General features: G+C 32.1%; 1 protein-coding gene across 1 annotated transcript in view; it reads left to right on the plus strand.

Moving 5' to 3' along the window:
* The first annotated feature begins 581 nt into the window (after nt 1-581).
* The window catches only part of LOC112687021 (ecdysone receptor), a 45,857-nt gene continuing 26,292 nt past the window's right edge, over nt 582-20,146 (plus strand). Inside the window, exons 1-2 of the mRNA XM_025559538.1 lie at nt 582-822; nt 8,889-9,752. Of these exons, the coding sequence (XP_025415323.1) occupies nt 9,284-9,752 (469 nt within the window). The 5' untranslated portion in view covers nt 582-822; nt 8,889-9,283. The remainder of the gene's footprint in view (nt 823-8,888; nt 9,753-20,146) is intronic.

The following is a 20,146-nucleotide window of genomic DNA, read 5'->3' on the forward strand; positions in this document are numbered from 1 at the left end:
AGAGGAAACTAACCAACTTCTTTAATAGTTTATTCATAACAATTTCGGCGACCGAAGAGTGCGAATTTCTATACGTTTAATCTTCAACTTCGTTGATCATATACCAATGAATGCGGCCGTGACCGGCACTCGATGAGAGTGAGTGGTTAAGATCTCCCTGCCGCATGGTCACCAAGTAGGATGACGATCTCCTTGTTCCGGTTTTCCCTTACCGTCGACGGCGTCGTCGCCACCGATTACCATATTTTTCCTTTCGCGTGCCACTTCCGCACGCGCAAGAACGCATTGCACGGAATCGCTTGCTGCACGTACGTTTTCACGTACAGCCGAATGACCGCGCGACGAAGCCCCCTCTTCACCCCCTACCGATAACTGATGCCGACCACGCATAGAACTGCGTACGGGAAACGCCCGGCACCCCTCCACCGACCCCGCGACAAACGCGGCCGACGCCGCTGATCTGCGGACGGTCGACCGGCACCGTTCCCCTCTCCGGGATCGCCGACGATCGACGACGGACCCCGACGACGGTAACCGACGCAGCGGCGAGGGCGTTCGGTGCGTGTTACCCCGTAGCCCGACGCCTCAGTAATACATAGTACGCCGTTCGTCACGCGTTGTTTGTTGGATTTACGCGCCTTTCGGTCGTGCCGACGACTGCTGTATTCGTACACCCGTGTTCACGTGCATGAAAACCGCCCGTTTTAGTGTATTAAATTATTGGTGGTTTCCGATCGACCTTTGCGAATTTTGTGCCGACCGCGCTTCTTAGTGTTTCCGTGCGGTTGTTCGGTGTTCTGTGTTCACGCTTTTCTGATCGACGTAAGTTCTTTCAACCTTGCTTGTTTCATTACTGTGTGCAGTATAATAAAATTAATTCAACTGCTCGCGCTCGTTGTACGCTGCGATTTGGCTTCTATCGTTTCGGGTGCACATTTTTTGTATCTTAATATCATAATTATTCGTCTGGCACTTGTTGGTCACCGTTTCGCCGAGATCCAATGTGGTTGGATATTATTACATGTCAGATTAGGTTACGACTTGCTTCTCGAAACCGTTTTGGATTTGGGTAATTTCGATTCGTAAACACGCCACTAGTGGGGCAACTGCAGCTTGTGTTAGGTGGCTTATTCATTTATGTAAATATTCACCTAAAATCACGATCCAAAACCAACATGTCGAAAAATCGTTACTCACCCGCACCCCACTATAAATCATATCAATGAACATTCTTCAAGGATATGTCTTCTCGCCCTTATCTTCCTTGCAGCAGTGGTTGTTATTCGTCGTTTGATGACGGAACTTCCGTCAAATATGACATACATCTGTGCCGCAGCATGTGGAATTAGTGTGTGCGTGTTATATATTCAAAATACTAGCGCTAACGTCGTTTATACACACTCAACCCCCACTGGCCCAACTATTTCTAACGTCAAGTTGATAAAAATTCATCGTTTAGTGTGTGTTAATTATGTATTGGTATTCTTAATAATTGTACAATTATTTAATTCGGACGTACTTGCAAAAATCGATTGGTCTTAGGTTTTTTGGTTTTGCCTATATCACCTATTATTCATATTGTTTTATATAATTTAATCATTTGAGCATAATATTACGATCAATAATAAATATTACGATATTAAACAAATTTTTTATTATCATAAAATATTAATTATGAATTTGTAGTCATGATTTGGTCTACGTTCTTAAAATATAATAATATATACTTGTATTTCAATACGTGATAGGTGGAATATATATATATAAGCTTGTGTTTAAAATTTAATATTACTACTACTCTTGAATTTTCCCAAAAATATTATATTTATTCTATTATAATAGGTTTTTCACATTTATCGTTTAGTGAACTTTCGATATTTGAAATATTATATATTCGTTCCTAGTTTTTTACAATTTTGTTTTTGTTTTTCACATGTTTATATTATGAAAGGACCTTAATGACATCTAAGTTAACATTTGTTTGCTGAATGGAAATTATAATACACAGGAATAATGTTTCTTATGAAATCGCTGATTAAGGTAAAATATATTTTACCTGTATTTATTATTAGTATTATTTATATACATTATTACGTAATCTATATTATATAGTTCTATTTTAAAATAAAATACGTTCACATTTCATTCAGATTTATTGTAAAAGCCGCTCCAATTTTAGCGTACAATATTTACCGTTCTGGTTATGTCCTTTGATATATTCCGATAACGGCAGCTGCCCCCCTTGCATTCTTTGTTCCGGCGCCTCTGCGTGTAATTCTTATCAATCGATTGAAAATTAGACAGCAGATGTAATCAAATAAATGTTTTTAGCAAAATGTGTAAGTAAATAAAATGGCTCTTATAACACAGTCTATTGATAGCAGAATTAGCTATCACTTTTAAATTTAAAATAAATTACTATTCATTTATCCAACATTAAAACAACAATACGAGACCAGTGCTTAATAATACTTCGAGTCTCTGTATCATATTTATTTTTGTTTATATTAGTTATTTTGGTTTATTACAGGATAAATATCATGCTACTATTTTTGGAAGTATAAAAGGTGTATTCAAAAATAAAATAAAATTATATATCTGTACAATACACTGTTGTGCACTTTTTCCTGAAATTTCAACCGAGATCGGTTGTGAATTATAAAGTATAAATAATAACAATACAACGTTTAATACTATTGAAATACCCATGTTAAAGGTTAAACCAACGATATAAATTAATGATCGATGGTTTGTAAATGTATACCTATGGTTTAATCTATATTTTATTATTTACTATATGTATTACCTTCTCAGTACTCTTTAATATTTTATTTAATATTACTCAGAATATTGCTGTAATAGTATAAGTTTGTCCGGACAGCGGTTATAATAGTTTTTCAAAATTTAACAAAACGCGTGCGATCCCGTTAAAAGCTTATGTGGTACGTTCGTTACCAGCGATGAGAACAAATGTTTTCCACTTAATCGAAGTTTAATATAGTGATATGAAATATAAGGTGTAAATTATATATACATATAATTTTATTTATTTTATAGAACCTAATAATCTTTAAAGTACGAGTAAAGTTATTTCTGATCTGTTGTTAAATGCTATTTATGGACGTTATAATTGATAATTACTAACGAACCATAAATTAAAGTTTTTGTTTTAAGATTTAATTCTCTGAAATTTATTTGTTTATTTAAATTAAAATTGCGTATACTTAACAATTAGTTTGTGTCTTTCCATTGTAAACGATATAGAATAATAAACTTTCGGTACTTTTATTTAAAAAAATATTATTAGAAATTAATTAAGTGAGTGTCATGTTCTATAATGAATATAATGTCCTGACAGACCACTTGATGATTAGAATGATTGGCTCACATGTAACCATTTGTTTAACCATTGCACATTACATATTATCATGTGTGTTATGTCTGTGAAATGAATTGCCGCAGACAAAAACTCGACGAGTACGAACTTAAGGTATAAACGGCTTTTAATTCATCTAAGCATACATCATAGGAAATGAAAAAGTTTTATTGTTCAGTAATGTCTTTGGGCTAATTGTTCATGATCATTCTTTCTATTAGTAATTTCATTAAATGTTAAAATAAAATCACTACTTATGAATATATTTGATTTTCGAGGAAAAATAAATATTTGGTATAATATATTTTGAAATGAGTAAAATATAAGGATTATAAGTGAGGCTCGGAAGTTTTAGCACTTGTAAATTTTTTTTTTAATATTTGCGGTTTTTATTGTTATTTTGCTAATTTAGGGTTTTATTGCTATTTTTGGGTATGTTTCCACATAATATAGGGAATAATCACATTTTGTTAAAAATAATGATTTACTTGGTTATTTTTTTAAAAATCTTTGAATAATTGAAAATAAATAGACCTCAGTGAATGTTCAATTTCAACAATTATTGGCGTTGAGCAGTCATTTTCTACTTTCATAATTGTACTATCAGATAGCCACTGATATTTTTAATTCTTAAGTATAAAAAAACATTTAATAATCCAGTGTAATTTTCGAGGTAAATATATGAAATAATTTAAATAAGAGTAGACTTTTACAAACTTATTCAAGTAATTTAACATTTTTCTGAACAGTTTATAATTCAACCAGCTCAAAAAGTCCTTGACTTCTATGAGTCTAAACATTTTATAAAATTGTAAAATTATATTAAACTTTTTTCTAATAAATTTATAATATTTTCAAGTTAAATACATTTTTTTTGTGCTATTTATAGCACAAACTTTGAAGTTTTTTTTGTCCATATTTAAAAATTAAAAATTAACATTTTTATTGCTATAACTTCTGAGCCCTGGTTATAAGTATAGCCAGTGCCGTGAAAACCGGGTGTGCAGAATGTTGAATGTTCATTGACCTGAAATGGTTGAATTCTCAAAAATGTACAACGATAAGGGGCCTCAAGATTTTGATTTGCACACGGACCTCAAGTAGTTCAGTTACGACATTGATTATAGATAAGTTATAATAATCGACATAATAATATCGGATAATCAATGATATTAACAATATAATTTATGTTCAAATTTTTTCTAGAAGAATATAATATTTTATCTAGTTATTTTAGATTTTAAATCGTAAAAATATGTTGATATTTTTTCAATAGATATATTTTTCAAAATACTCACCACTTTTGCCGTTATTATCAAAATAAATAATTTATTTTATCATAATTGGTTTAAATTATTAATAAGTGAATGTGATGAACGAAAATAATCCGAATTAAAATAAATGAACTAGAGCACTTGGCAATAACACTCTATAAATATGATTTATTTTTATTTATGAACAATGTCTCTATAGATGATTTATATGATGATTGGTTATATATTGGGTTTAGAATATAAGCTTTTGATTGAGGAATATATTTGTGTTGAAAGTATGTTTTGAGTAGAATTTGAAGTAATAGGATTTGATCAAATTTTAAATGGATAATTTTAAGATAATTTAATTAATTTTATAGATTATTCTATATATTAGATTAGATTATAAACCAAAGTTGATGCAATAAACGCAAAGGCAATTTACTGAAAGACCCATATGTATTAATTAGCTTGTCTAAGCAATAGGCATAAGTTTAGGTTTAAAATCTTTTTCTACCTATTTTGTTGAGTCAATGGTATCAAACCCTTGATCGTTGTTGGACCGTTGTTATTTTGAAAATTTAGGATGTTGCCGTTTTATATTGAGCTAAAGTTTAGCTGCCGTCATGTCATATATTATGTATGAAAGCTTAATTATAAAATTAAAGTCCAACATCAATATTTGTTGGGTAATAACCACGACACTAATACGTACTTGGGGTCGATATTTAGATATTATTTCGACCGACTTAATTTTAAGGACTTCGGCTTCAATACATTTATAAAATCATTTTTAGGTTCAATTCTAGCACTAGTTTTTCTATAAATTAAGGGACAATGCTCAGGCTAAAAGTATTAGATAAATCGGTGTACTTTGGCGCCAAAGATAATTTAAATTTTTTTCGAACTTTTACCAGTTTAATAAATTCAGAATGTATTGAATGTTCACGTATACGATATATGATATAATAATACGCATGAGTGCCTGATTAATAAAAACAATCCTTCCAATTGATGTGATTGCCATCTTTATGGTGTACAGTGGCGGCTCTTGGGTTTATTGAAGGTGGGGCACAAATATTTCCTTCTTTTTCCACTATGACAAATTTTAACTTATCATCAATTCCTGTTGATTTTTTAAATAAAATAAAATACATTTTTTTGATACCTTTGATACCAAAAACTTATACACTTATAAAATATCTTGCACAACAAAAAATTAAAAAAAAAATTATGGTTTATAAATAAATATCAAATATAATTATTATGCCGTTATAATATGTAATACAATATTATTATAAGTTATAACACAATATTATATAGTAGTTATATTTTTGTATTCCAAATCGATCCGTCTGTCTTTTTTCTTCATGAATACTTTGATGACTTCTTCATTGAAATTTGATATTTGATTCACCAATTTCTTTTCAATTAATAACATTGCTAATGTTGTTAATCTTTCTTCTGCCAATCTATTTCGAAGAAATGTTATTATCTTCTTCAATGTCGAAAACGATCTTTCTGTTTCTGCAGATATCATAGGTATTGTTGCTATAATACGTATAAGTTCAAATGTTTTTGAAAATATTTGTTCCAAGTTGTTATCAAACAAATTATAAACTCTAAACTGTAGTAAATTAACAACACCTATTACGCCATGAAAATCTGTTCATTTATATATAAGTTCCAATTCATTTTGTAGCTTACTTTTATTTAAAAAACGGTAAGCTTCAATTGTTTCTTCAACATTTGTTTGTGGAAAACTTTTTTCATACAAAGGAAATTCAGTGGACTTAAATAATAGAGACGCGTTTAAATGAGCTTTATATTCGAACCTATCTTTAACGCAGACATTAAGAATATCACAGACTTCTTTTGCAACACAAATTCTAGATAGAAGTGTATCATCATTATGTTTTCTTTTTTATCTACATTGAGTTACTTCACCTGGCATTTCATTTTGAAAATTATCGAAATTTTGTCCCTCTTTTTGAATTTTTCTTCAAATCGAGAAATGGCATTTTTCACTTCGATAGAATCAATTTTCCGTTTTTGCAACTGGCTATATAATATATCTACATGTGGCATTAAACAATGAAAAACATTTAACCAAAATATAAATTTTTCATCATTTAACATTCAACGCATTACGCACGCCAGATTAATTACAATATTTTGATTAAATGTATTTTCGATCTCTTCCATACATTCTATTAATAACTCACGTTTTTCGTACACAGTATTAACAATACGGCTTTTGAAGTTCCATCTAGTATTCGTTGATCGAGGGATTCTATGGTTAACAACTTTATCCAAAATGGCAACTCTTTGCAGAGAATTAGAAAAAAAAAATTAGTTACATCATTCAAGTTGGAAAATAAAATTCTTAACGGTTGTGCCTTGTAGCTTGACTTAAGATTAAATTTAACCCGTGGGCATAACAATGAACAAAATGTATATTTTTATATTCATCCTATATGAGTTTTTGAATGCCGGAATGTCGACCACTCATCACAGCAGCTTCGTCATAACTTTGCGAGATTAATTTGTCGTGGTTTTCTGTTACTTCTTTTAAGTTATATTTTATGCACTCTGATAGTGACTTTACATCATGTCCAGATGAATTAAAAGAGCCCCAAAATCTTTCAACTAGCGTATCATTTGATAAAATATAACAAAATATTATGGATATTAAAAATTGTGCTGATACATCTATTGTTTCGTCGGATATAACAGAAAAGAAATCTGTGTGTTTTATTTCATTTTTAATATTTTGTCGAATAGCAACATACATTCCAACATTTAATTTTGAATTATTTTAGAAAGACCTTTAAATATTGTAGATTGTTCGCGGTGTAATTTTAAGTATTATCCAATTCAGAACTAAAATTAATAAGTCCGCGAAATATTCCTGGATTTTCAGAATCTGACTTCTCATTGTGCCCTCGAAGAGCAAGTTCAAATGCACCACAAATTTAATACAATCAATAATTTTGAATAAAATATAGCGGTCGTTAGTTACAGTTTATGTTTTTGTATACTAAGCCTAAATGCATTTTAAAGTTGTTACCTTATATCTTGTTTACCCAAAAGTAAGATTTAAATGCGCATTTGTATGTGAACTTGATTTTATGTGTGTACTAATTTTATCGTTCAAATGAGCTAAATCATTTATTCCGTTTTGTGACCAATTTTTATCACCAGAAGTACGACAAAAAAGTATACAAGGAAAACAAAACAAACGGTTCGTTTTAGTACAACCAATCATGTTTTGAATAAACGTCTTTATTAATACTTCTTTTAAATGCTCTAAACCTTGTTTTCTTAATTTGTATTATATTTAAATTTGACATTGGCCTACCTCCTTTTTTTATTTCAATCTTTTTCTCAATAGGTAAACTTGATAAGTTGATACTCAGTAAATGCCCAACCGTAACATACTATACCCAAGATTAAAAATAATAAAAATATTTAATAAATTAGGTATTAATCACTATACACTATACCACCATACACTGAATAGTTAAAATACTTATTTTATAAACTTATAGAAAAACGCACCGACAAATGACAGTACAAAAGTACAAAACGTTTAATAAAATAAACAAAGAACACTGAACAGAATGATTAGAATGAACAAATAATGATTAATTATTATTATGTTTTCAAAATATAAATTTTGTTCCACGGAAGACGGTCGACAATAACAATACAAAGGCGATAAGACTGACAAAATCTTGTAAATCGTAATAAAAATGGAATTCGGGCACAATCCGATTGTGCCCGGCAATGCTGTATTAATTTGTGTCGATAAGTAGGGGAAATCTAATAATGTTAATAATGTTGATCGGGTCAAGTTGTGCCCGCCACCCAATGCGTATAATATATTATGCACGTATCTAGGAGCACCCGTGTATTTGATTAAACATTTTTTTCGATAATATACCAACTACCAAGTACCAACTTATATTATAGTGGAAGAAATACTTATTCAATTTTAATTTTAATAATTTAATATAAATTTTTTTTCTTCTCAATTTTTTAGGTGGGGCACGTACCCGTGTGCCCTTAGCATGGCCGTCTTTGACGGTGTACAAATTTTTTTTTTTACTCATGATATTTAACATGTATCACAAATCGAGTATTCATAACAATAAAAGAGTTTGAGTCATAGGTTTCGTTTAATTAAACATTTAGCAATAGTCAATAGCACTTAAAAACAAACCCGAACTATTCTAACGTTGTGCTTATGTTTTTAGGCGATAATTGTCGTTTGGAATAGATACAGTTGCAAAGCATAAGAAGAAAGAAGTGCCGGATGGTAGTGGTCGATCGCGGAAGTGTTGTGTGATCGTATGTTATCAGTGCGAAAATTTTAGTGCGTATACGGTGCGATCGTGGATATAAATCGGTTTTCGTTAATAATATAGTGGTGTGCGTAACATACACGGCGGTAACGTGTTAACGGTAGATTTGTAGTGCGCCGTGCGTGGACATGCATCAACGCGGTGGACACGCCGACGATGTTCGCGACGATCCGAGCACCATCATTGCGGGGTGGTGCGCGTAGCGGTCGAACCGCGGCGGCGAGCAGCACGCCGTACCGAACCACAACAGTCCATGCGTGATAACGTGCACACCGTACGCGGCCACAATGATGGACCAAAAATGTGACGGCGGCGGTGGTGTCGCTGCTGCTGCCGGCGGCGGTGGCGGCCTGGTGTACAACCGCCGCGGTGGTACCGAGGTGATCATCAAACCTCGTAACCCCGTGGTGGTAGTGTCCACCGGCGGCGGTGCCATTGGTTTCCACGGTGTGCCGACGGCCACCGACGCCGTCATCGTGCGCAGCTCGCAGGACGGTCACTTACCCGGGCAACAAGCGCCTCCGTCTCGTAACGGTTGTTCGACGCTGTTTAGCGACATCGCCGGCGTCAAGCGCCTCCGACCGGACGACTGGTTGGCCATCAACTCGCCACCCGCTTCGTCACCTGGTACATCGCACATATCCTACACCGTCATATCAAATGGCGGCAGCGGCGGTGGCAGTGGCGGCGGTTACAACACTTCACCAATGTCAACCAATAGCTACGACCCTTACAGCCCGATGGGCGGAAAAATGAGTGAGTACATCAAAAACATTTACTTATTATTAGATAATAGTGTCATGACGAGTACCTCCTCCTCTCTCCGTTTGTCTATAACTCGTAGTTGGTAATATTTTTAGGTTACACATGTCTTAACATTCTGTCGAATATACGGTTTGTTTTTCGTATGATGTAGTTTCGCCAACCCATTATGTCTGCAGTACTCGAATCGGAAAAATAAAAATAGGAGACATTTTAAGACTAGAACATATACCTTGCATTTATTCCCCGCCAAAAAAAAAAAAAAACCAAGTACTATTATCAGACATGACTCGTTGTGGTGGCGAAGTATAATTCCCCACATCCACATTGTTAAGCACGATCGACAAAGTTATATAATGATAAACGGTTCAAAAGTTATGGTGCCCCAAGTTACTACCTCCAGGTCAAAATTAATCCGCGTTCTTGTCCATTTAAATAAAGGAGTTATAATATTTGAATATATAGTTGAAGTTCAATTTAAGGACTGCATGTTCGGGTCCGTGTAACTCTAAAATATTATATTTCGTCGCCTCGCAACGTACTGTATTGCTGTACCCACGGATATCTACGATTCAGAATATATTTATACATATATGCATAAATCGTTATAAAGATTACTTATATGTATACACACTATATTCTAGTAATTATTATCGTGTTCACTCTTGATCGATTTTAATTATTCTATATGTGGTTTAGTATTCACGTATATTGCAGTCGACTGTAAATTGAAAACAATGACGTTTTTTATATGATGTTTGTAAGTGTAAAATTGATTTCTGTATTTTGTGTTCCCGTTAAATATGATAGTTCAGTGCGATAATTAATACATATTTAATAACATAATAAAATATATATACTATAGTATCTATTTCGTCGTGTCAATTTATATATGTATATATATATTCACACTGCATTGTGTATTAATACAATTAGTATTATGTTTGTCCATATACATTTACTTGGCCTAGTTAACTAATCGAACACTTGAAACGTCGCAGCGTGTTCTATTTCGTTTTTACGGATGTTGTCAAAAAATTAATAAAAATAAAAATTGAAAACATTGCAAATATGCCGTTCTCGATTTGATTTTTCCCGTTAAGAATAATAATTTTATCTGACTCACACAACTGGTTGAATAAAAATTAATTTGTTATATTCGTTAAAATTTGATATACTAAGTTTCTGTCTCTCCAACTACGGTGTATAGATATACATGCAGTACACACTCACACATACAATTTAATGACCTTGATGCAACTAGGAATATTCACGTCGTTGGTTGCGTAATAACTGAACATTTGTGTAGGTACTGCGCTAAGAAACAATAATTATCTTTAAAAAAAAAAAATTGTTTGGTACGATTACATTGTCTACTTGTACATACAAATATGTATATAGGCCAGTGTGCAATCTATGGGATATCAGTCGTAATTGGGTTACAGAAATGTATTCAAAGTTCGACAGTTGACCTCTGTGGACCTCTGAGTGCCAAAATGTTTTTTTTTCATACAAAATAGAACGTTACTTCACAACAAATAGTAAAAAAAAAAGTATTAGGAGCCATAATGCATGTATACGTATTTATACGTTGTCGGCTTGTCGTTGTCTACATGGTAGTGGGGATTATTAATTTTGGGATAGACCTTGAGCGTTTACACATATATACACTCTCGCGGACTGATACGAAAACAAATATGTAGGTCATTGAGCCTCGCGTGTCTATCTCTATCTCTCTCTCTTTCTCTTTCTCTTTCTCCCTCATTCTCTCCAACTCCTCCCACCAACTTCACAACTATCCCACACTCCCTCTTTGAATTTAATATCCACTAAACCACCGGTATCTAGTATTTCTTACTGTAGGTCTGTTTCTAAGAATTATAATAAAAATCATATTTAGCCCACTTGTTTTGTGTACACACTGTATATGTGTAATAACGAAAAATAAAACCCAACTAAAATAATCGATCTAACGTATACGAAAAAAAAAAAATTAAAAAATAGGTAATAATAAACCCAAAAAGGGGAGTATAATTCATCTCCAGCTGGTGCGTTTTCTTTTATTCTCTACTAGGTGTTCCATTATCATCTGATATAATATTATTAAATAATAATAATAAAGCATTTTTACCATAAAATACCTAACGGTACTATATTCTGTTTTATTCACAATCGTCAACGGTGTCCGTTCGTTGAAGAACCATATCGCCCTTGGGTAGCTTAACCTTGGGCAGCCGCGGGTTTATAGAAACATCGAGAAAGAGGAGCCTTTCTCTTTATTTATGTATAATAAAGTACATTTCAAATAGACCTTCCGCTGCAGCAAGTATATAGGTTATAACCAAATAAATTATAACGGATCATACCGTAAACGTTTTATCAATTTTTAACTACTCAAACACTGCTTGTATAACATATTATTACATATTAAACGGTAACAGGTTGTCATACTTTTTTTTTTTTTTGCAGCAACAGCAGCAATAATTTTTATTCTATTGACATTGTTATCAGAGGGTTAAATCACTTGAATGTAAAATAGGGTACATTTTAATAAATATAAAAACGAATTTTATGTCAAGCAATCTATACGAGTATATATTTTGTTGAACAAATTAGAGAGTTTTTTTTCGTAATAATTTCATAAGGTTGCAGTTTACAAAGTGATTTTTTTGACGTAATAACAGTTTTATAGTTGAGAATTTCTATTCAAATTAAACTTGTCAATGAATGATTGCAAAAATTATATTTACAAAAACTTTATTAAACTGTGAATATAAATTAAATTAGGTCGATTTTAAAAAGTTAATAATAATAAAAAATCGTTGATTTATATCCAATTAAACACTCGTATGTCGCCAGGGCATGAATAAATATCATTACTAAAATGCGGGTTTGATGGATTTTTTTTTATGTTACAACCCGTATGTATATATTAATTGGTAAAAAATATAAATTTACTGTATAGTATTACAATAACCGTTCAATTTGTGTGTGTGTGTTTCTATGTTATATTCACCTCATGTTCCTGCAGTTTTTTACCATGTGTACTACTCCACATGATGTATCGATAAATGTGTGTTATGTTGGTGTTCATTTGTTTGGACTTTTAAAGGGTTGTATGAGTCAAGGACTTTCGATTAAACGGTCAATAGGTGCAATCGTGATTGGCAAAACTGACGGGAAAATAAAACACAATGATATAGTAAAGGGAAAACGAGGATTTTCTGAATTCAAGGAAACGTGGCGAATGGACCGAGACGAAATGACGATAATCGGACCAAGGTCATACAAATTCTTCGGATCGATGATTTCAGGAAACGTGCATTGAAAGGGATAGATTGGTTTAATGAGTTTTATGTAACTATAAAACTATTTGTAGACGTATATTGTAATGTCTGTGTATGAATAATTTTTTATACGATGACGAATAATAATACATGATGATTAGGCCATGGGCGTTTTATATTTTTGTTGACGTGCGCGGTAATGCACCGTGTGCGCTTGTATAGAGAAAAATACGAATGAAAAAACACACAGAATACGGCGATGGTTAGATAACAGGCGCAATAGACGTGACTACTATTCAAGTAGTGAAACGTCGTTGGTTTTAGGATACACCGTAGCCAGTATGTGGGCCATTTGGAATTTAATATTATGTAGAAAGGGAACCGAATTTTGACCTATACCCTGGAGCCGGTTAATCAGTTAAATTTTTCGTCGACTATTCGCGTACATAAATACACATATGAGAACTTTTTTTCAGCCATTGAAATATTTTGTTGAAATTAGTCAAAGTGAAATCTGCTTTTTTGGCCATCAATGTTTATTATTATTATTTCAACTGATATCCGGTCTAGTCAGTGACAGCCCGTTGCCATCGCTTTATACTAATAGTAAAAGCGGATCAGTCAAGCAGTTGTAATGTTGTAATGTTCATATTCATGGTGACGTGTACATGGCTACCATAGACAGTTGTGTGGTTAGTTTTAGAATGTTTTTAATATTTGTTGTAAATCGGCGAATATATTTAGCCAAATTTTGGGTTAAAAAGTATTTCTACGAAGTTCTTAATCAACATATAAACCAATAATGAATTGAAAATTCGACATCTTAAAGTTAAATTAAAATTAAAATTTACTTAAAATATTTTCCACAATTTGTCCACAGTTCGTTTAATAATCGAAAATATTGTTAACCAAAATGATTGTTACCACGATTGATTTAAAAATGTTGCTTATACCAACTTTTTCACCTCCATTAAATTGTTCAACAATTCTTATACTCGAAATCTTTAAAAAAAGAAAAATGTAATAATTTATTATTAATTATTATTTATGATATATTTACAATGGTAAGTAAAGACAACGCCGATCAACGTATTATTAAAAATATATGCATTATATAAATAAAAAATTATCCAATTAATCGAATATTTACTTAAAGAATGAAAACTGTTTTTTTTAGATTGAGCAACGCTTGTTTACAATACATGTATATAATAAATGAAGCGTCTCACAAATGTAATAAATCTTTTAGCTCTACAATTTTAAACATTTATTATTAAGAAAAACCTGTTGAAATTTAATTTGAAAAAATAACTTGCGTTGTGGATAATTGTTTAAATAATATTTTCAAATCGCTAATCCTAACCATGTAAACATCGATAAAAAAACAATATGTTTTAACTTGGAACTTCTTCGGTTTGATCCATAACTATTATATACCCGGTTAATTAATAATTTTTATTAAAGATCACATGCGTTTATTTTTTAAAAGTTAAATTAAAATTATTATTATTATACCCTACATTTAAATGTTTTTCTCTTAACACATTTCATATACGTTTACGTATTTTAGACACTCCGTGATTATAGAGCGGGTCCGGTGTTTTCTAAAATTAAAATTTCTACGTCCGACTAAAAATACACATTCACAATCATATATACGTATACTGGCGGTAGGTTCCAGTGTAGTGGAAGGGAGGGGAAGAGGCAATTGAGAGGGAGAGATCTTTCACTTTTCGAATGAGGACACGGTACTGTAACTAACAGTCGCTGCGCCATGAACAACATTTTTAATACTTTCACTATATAAGTTCCTATAATGTCGTTAGTCTTCTACTATCCCAGTGGTGTATGTGTGTACATAAAATGTGATTGATATGTGTACCCGTCAAAAGCAGCGGATATTACAAAAAAAAAAGAAAAAGTGTAAACCAGTGAGTTTATTATCGGAAGCTTAGAAATTCGTAAATATGTGTTACACATATATCAATTCTTTTAAGTGACAAAATATCACGTATAGAAGGTTTTCAACTTTTCACAAAGATGTTGACGGTGTTAACTATCATAAAATGAACAACAATAATGTCATAGACATAATAGTAAATTAAAATATTAGGTGCATTATAATATAATGTGATTGGCGATGACACCGTGTTCTAGAAGAATGAATACAATTAAAATAATGATAATATTATATGCCTAGGAAAAACAAAAACTTGCCATGGCGTATCTTTCTTTTGTCTATGCAAATCCACTATTGTTTGATTATAATATAAGAATATAGAGAAGATTATAGTTTTTTTTTTTTTCACCAGTTCAGTCTGATGGCGAAGGAAGGTATTATTGCCGTGTATACTGCAATGATAATGAATGAACAAAAGAGAAATACTGTTTGGAATTAATTATTATTGATTTCTCTCCCTATTCTTAACTTTATTAATATATATATATATATATATATATATATATATATATATAAAAATTATTTTATACAATAACTAACAATTTAGAATATTATTATACTAATAGCATAGCAGACATATGTTTAAATATAACTTTTATTTGTTTATATAGTATACAGAATTAACTGTTGAATAATTATAATTATGACGAAAAAAATCGTTCAATCCCCCATGATGTTAAATATGACATGTATGTCCATAATGCAAGGTCACTATAATATTACATATGACACGTGTGGATGTTATTTGGTTAATTGGTTATGAAATAAGAAAAAAAAATGACCGCCTTAAAGACCCGGTGACATATTTTAAATATTGTAACTTGTTTGTGAGTGTGGTGTACCGTTTAAACTTAAAACTGTGATTGTTGCTAACGCCGGAGTAATCATTTATTGTACATATATTTATATTTATAATGCACTCTAATCGACAAAAATTATGTTAATGATGTACAATTAATATAAATTAGAAATTAGCTGATGGAAGTCTACGTATAATATACATTGTATACATTATATAGTTCTATATCTTGTTTATGTAATTTACGGCAACGATTTAAATAGCACACGTTATTTGTTATTGTTATTTATATTATTATTTCTAATTTTCAACATCGGAGAAAAGAGACCTTGTCCGATGATTTCAACTGCATAATCATATTTTGATTTATCGGCTATGGTCGTTTTAATCATTGCTTTCTAAATAACGGAAAACAGTGTTAAACCGCGTTTCATCAAAATTCTATTCGGCGTACACACCGACTTCGTGTGCAGTCACTAATTTTCTTTATGTTCTCTATTAATTATTATTATATACGACCCGTTATCCTCCAATAATTAATTGTAAACTATATTTAACAGCATAAGGTTTGGTCTAACGATCTCGTATCAAATTATTATCTCTACTATTATTTGTGCGTATTATAATAATTATGTAGCAATAAAAACAGCATGGGAAAACTCATCCTGCGCGCACGCACAGCCCACATACGTATTTTCAATTTAATTGCTATATATAGTTTAATACCGTGCATGTTATTTAGTTTATTTTTGTAAATCTCGCGCGGTATAAACCATTGTTATTATTACTTATTTCCCCGTATTTTCTCTTCCATCAAAATTTTATTCGCTCTTCATAAATGCATTTGCAGTTTTGGTCACATTAACATACTCAACATTTTTGGTGGTAAAATGTTTAATATACACAAATCTTGGCAGTCTATATATTGTTATGTACTGTGCAAATTTACTGTTTTGTAACGTTTCTTTAATAATAGCGTTTATTCTGGAAAATTAAAATTTTTTCATGTAAAATGAAAACATCAATTGATACAAAAATGTTATGTGTTGTTTGTTTGATTGTTTTTTCATCGTTGTTGAACATTTTCTTTTATGGATAACTCGGAAAAAAATATTATATTTTTGTCGGAAATCTTTCTTGTCCGTCGTAACGCCCACATATATTTAGACTGTTAAAAAATTATACGCATCACAATAGTAGTTTATTTAGAACAACCGCTAGATAAATGACACCACCCAGTGTACCGCGCGTCTACCTATAGGTACATTATTTAGATCCCACATAACCTATTCTACACCTATATAATCGCGTGAATGTGTGCGTGTGTGTTCAGCCCCTGACCTCCAGCCACGGCGTGATATTTTGTATGATATTATTTTTAACAACGCGCGCACGTTAGGACGAAAATCGATGCCTGTCTATAATAATGATGTACAATGATATATTATATTTTATAGCGTATTATTCGCGAGTTGTTTTTCCACGCAGTGGCTTCGTGACCCATCCGCCCTACTCTAGAGTAGGAGAGTAGCTGGAGCAATTCTCGGCCCCGGCCCAATTATTTTGGCTCCGCTTAAATTATTTCAACGGATGACATGAAATATGTTATGAACAAGTGAAAAAATTTATAACCTTAACATTTTTAACTTGATTTGTAATACTTAAACACGAAATATCTCTCAAGTACAAAATCGGCACAAATTTGAACTGGTCTCTAGTCACCTCGGTCCCTCGTTATCGAATTACGGGAGCGAAAGAAAAAAAAATACCCTATGCGAAAAGGACGCAGAAAGCATAACGTGTTCGCTCGTCGATTGCTGTAGTAGTTTTCAGCTGTTTTTCATTAGGGGGGCTATTTCGGTTTTTGGAGCGAAAACATTCGTTCCAATCCCAACAGCTGCTATATGTGTCATGCGCGTTGTGTTACTCGCATTGGGATCAGATTTAGTATAAACGCCTTTCATAGTGTGTATTATATCACTTCGATCGATAAAAATGTATTGATTTTGTTTATCACTTTTTAATATATATATATATGTGTGTGTGTGTGTGTGTGTGTGTATTAAACATGTTATTGCTAATAAATCCATAATTATAAGATTTAAATTTCAACGGACGTACATATTTTTAAATGTTGGTTATGCGATGAAAAATAGTAATAAAAAATAATATGAAACAAATATACTTCTTTCCTAAACAAAAAGAGGAAATTTTTTATTCTTTTGATTTGCCATATAAAATTTACCACACATATAATTCTGTTCTTGCCGTCCTATAACCCAGTCGTGACCGACTGGGACATACAGTTGGTACATCGTTTTTTGATTTCACGTGACATGTTTACATTATTTCGTACATGGTAAAATTTCCATCCGAATGTAGGTATTTTTTGTATGCTTGTCCAAATACAAAAAGAAAATTCAAAAAAAATCAATTTTTCGTTTTCGACATAAATTGATATTGTATTTTTAAAGACACGAAAGTAATTTTGGCAATTTATGGCGTGTAAGCAAAAACTTATCCTTGAACACCTCCTGGACAATGCATGAAAAAGTACATGTTAACATAAGCGAAACTACGGGTCAGGCCAGTCAGGACATGGCCTGATCTAATACTAATTAAAAATATGTATATATTATATGTATATTTTAATAATTATTTAGGCATTATAAATAATATATTTATACATGTAAACTTATACATTTGTACGTTTCATATAATACTATAATATAGTATAGTATATAGGTATATAGGTACAATTGGTACAAATAAGAATTATAATAGAACATAATAAGTCTATTATTGTATTATATGTATTCGAATAATCGGTTTTATTAGTTACTGTTTAATTTAGACATTTGACGTTTATTTCCTATAATTATATTATAGGAAATAATAGTTAATTTACGTAATAATACTTTTTATATTTTTCATCTGACCTGACCTAATAAAATTGTCTAGTTTCGCCTATGCATGTTAAGGTGTGTCTCTTGAGGTATTACCATTAAACAGCAGTTTTTGGAGTAGCTTAGAAAATCGTTATGATTTCCAATAAAAAATAAAACCATGTAATGACTGCCGTTGGCATTTGTACACGTTGTAAATAATTACAAACCGTTTTACAGAACGTCCTTCCTTTCGTTTTCCATACGTATTCGTTGTGTGGAAGTGTTGTCTTGTTGACGTCGTGTTTTGTTGTGCCGAAACGACCTTTCGCTATCTAGCAGACACATCTACGTCGTGGAATCTATCTCCCGACCACTAGATGGCGGTGGCATAACGTTTCGGTCACGATATTCCCGTTGCTGGATTGTATTATTAGTAGAATATCATTTTTTTCGCCCCCGTCGTCGTCGGACGACACGCTCACGCGTTTTATCGATTTTATTTCTCATGTCGCCACGCGTCTACGAATGGCAAATATCGTTATGGTAATAACAAGACAACGGCCACTGCTGTCGCCGACCAATTTAACCTACTCGTACATAACGTTTTAAGAATAATAATAGCATTAAAACAGGATAAAACGTGGTTGTTTCGGAGAGCTATGAGCGAGAAGGGATTTCATATTTTACAATCCTGTATAATGCCGAAGCTATGGAGAATTTAGTGTCTTCCAGAACATTCATATTTTACTGACCCATTTCAAAACGAATAGTCTAGGGAGCGATAAAAAAAAAATTAAAATAATGTAAATAAGTATCGATTTTTTTTTTTTGTTCGTTAGGGATTTTATGTTAAACAAATTCACCTGGGAAACAGGTGGATTTTTAATAAGACCTTATTTTAACCTCTATTTAGTTAATATTGTTCTGCCGACCGGGCCGAGCCATAAAACTGAGATTTTCTCGATAATTCACCGGTCGTACCCCCGTAGGCTGTTGACCGGTCGAAGAGTTTAATCCATCGCTTGGACTTACTACTAGTAACTACAGCCGATGGTCGAGATCATCGTGCAAACACCGCCAACGACGATCAGGCTAACGATTTTTATTGCCACAAAATCTCTCGGTTGGTTTTTTTTTCTACCGATCAATAACGAGATCATCGTTCTCGTGATATTGCTTAATATTTTTTAGAAATGAAATTATTTTCCTTTGGATGCGTGTGTCGTTTTCGATGATCCACTAGTTGGTTCGCTATGATGGTTCGTCGCCGAAAGATCATTTAAATAATATGTATACGATTTATAAACGCAGAAGTCGGCATGCCACCGCCACGCGGTCGTTATAGATCAGTAGCTGCCAGCTGTCTCCGTATGATAATACTGCGCTTATCCATGATATTAATAGTAATATTATTATTATTATTATTATTATTATTATTATTATTATTATTATTA

The sequence above is a fragment of the Sipha flava genome, unplaced genomic scaffold, assembly GCF_003268045.1.
Source record: "Sipha flava isolate LNK unplaced genomic scaffold, YSA_version1 32_pilon_pilon, whole genome shotgun sequence".
NCBI lineage: Eukaryota > Metazoa > Arthropoda > Insecta > Hemiptera > Aphididae > Sipha > Sipha flava.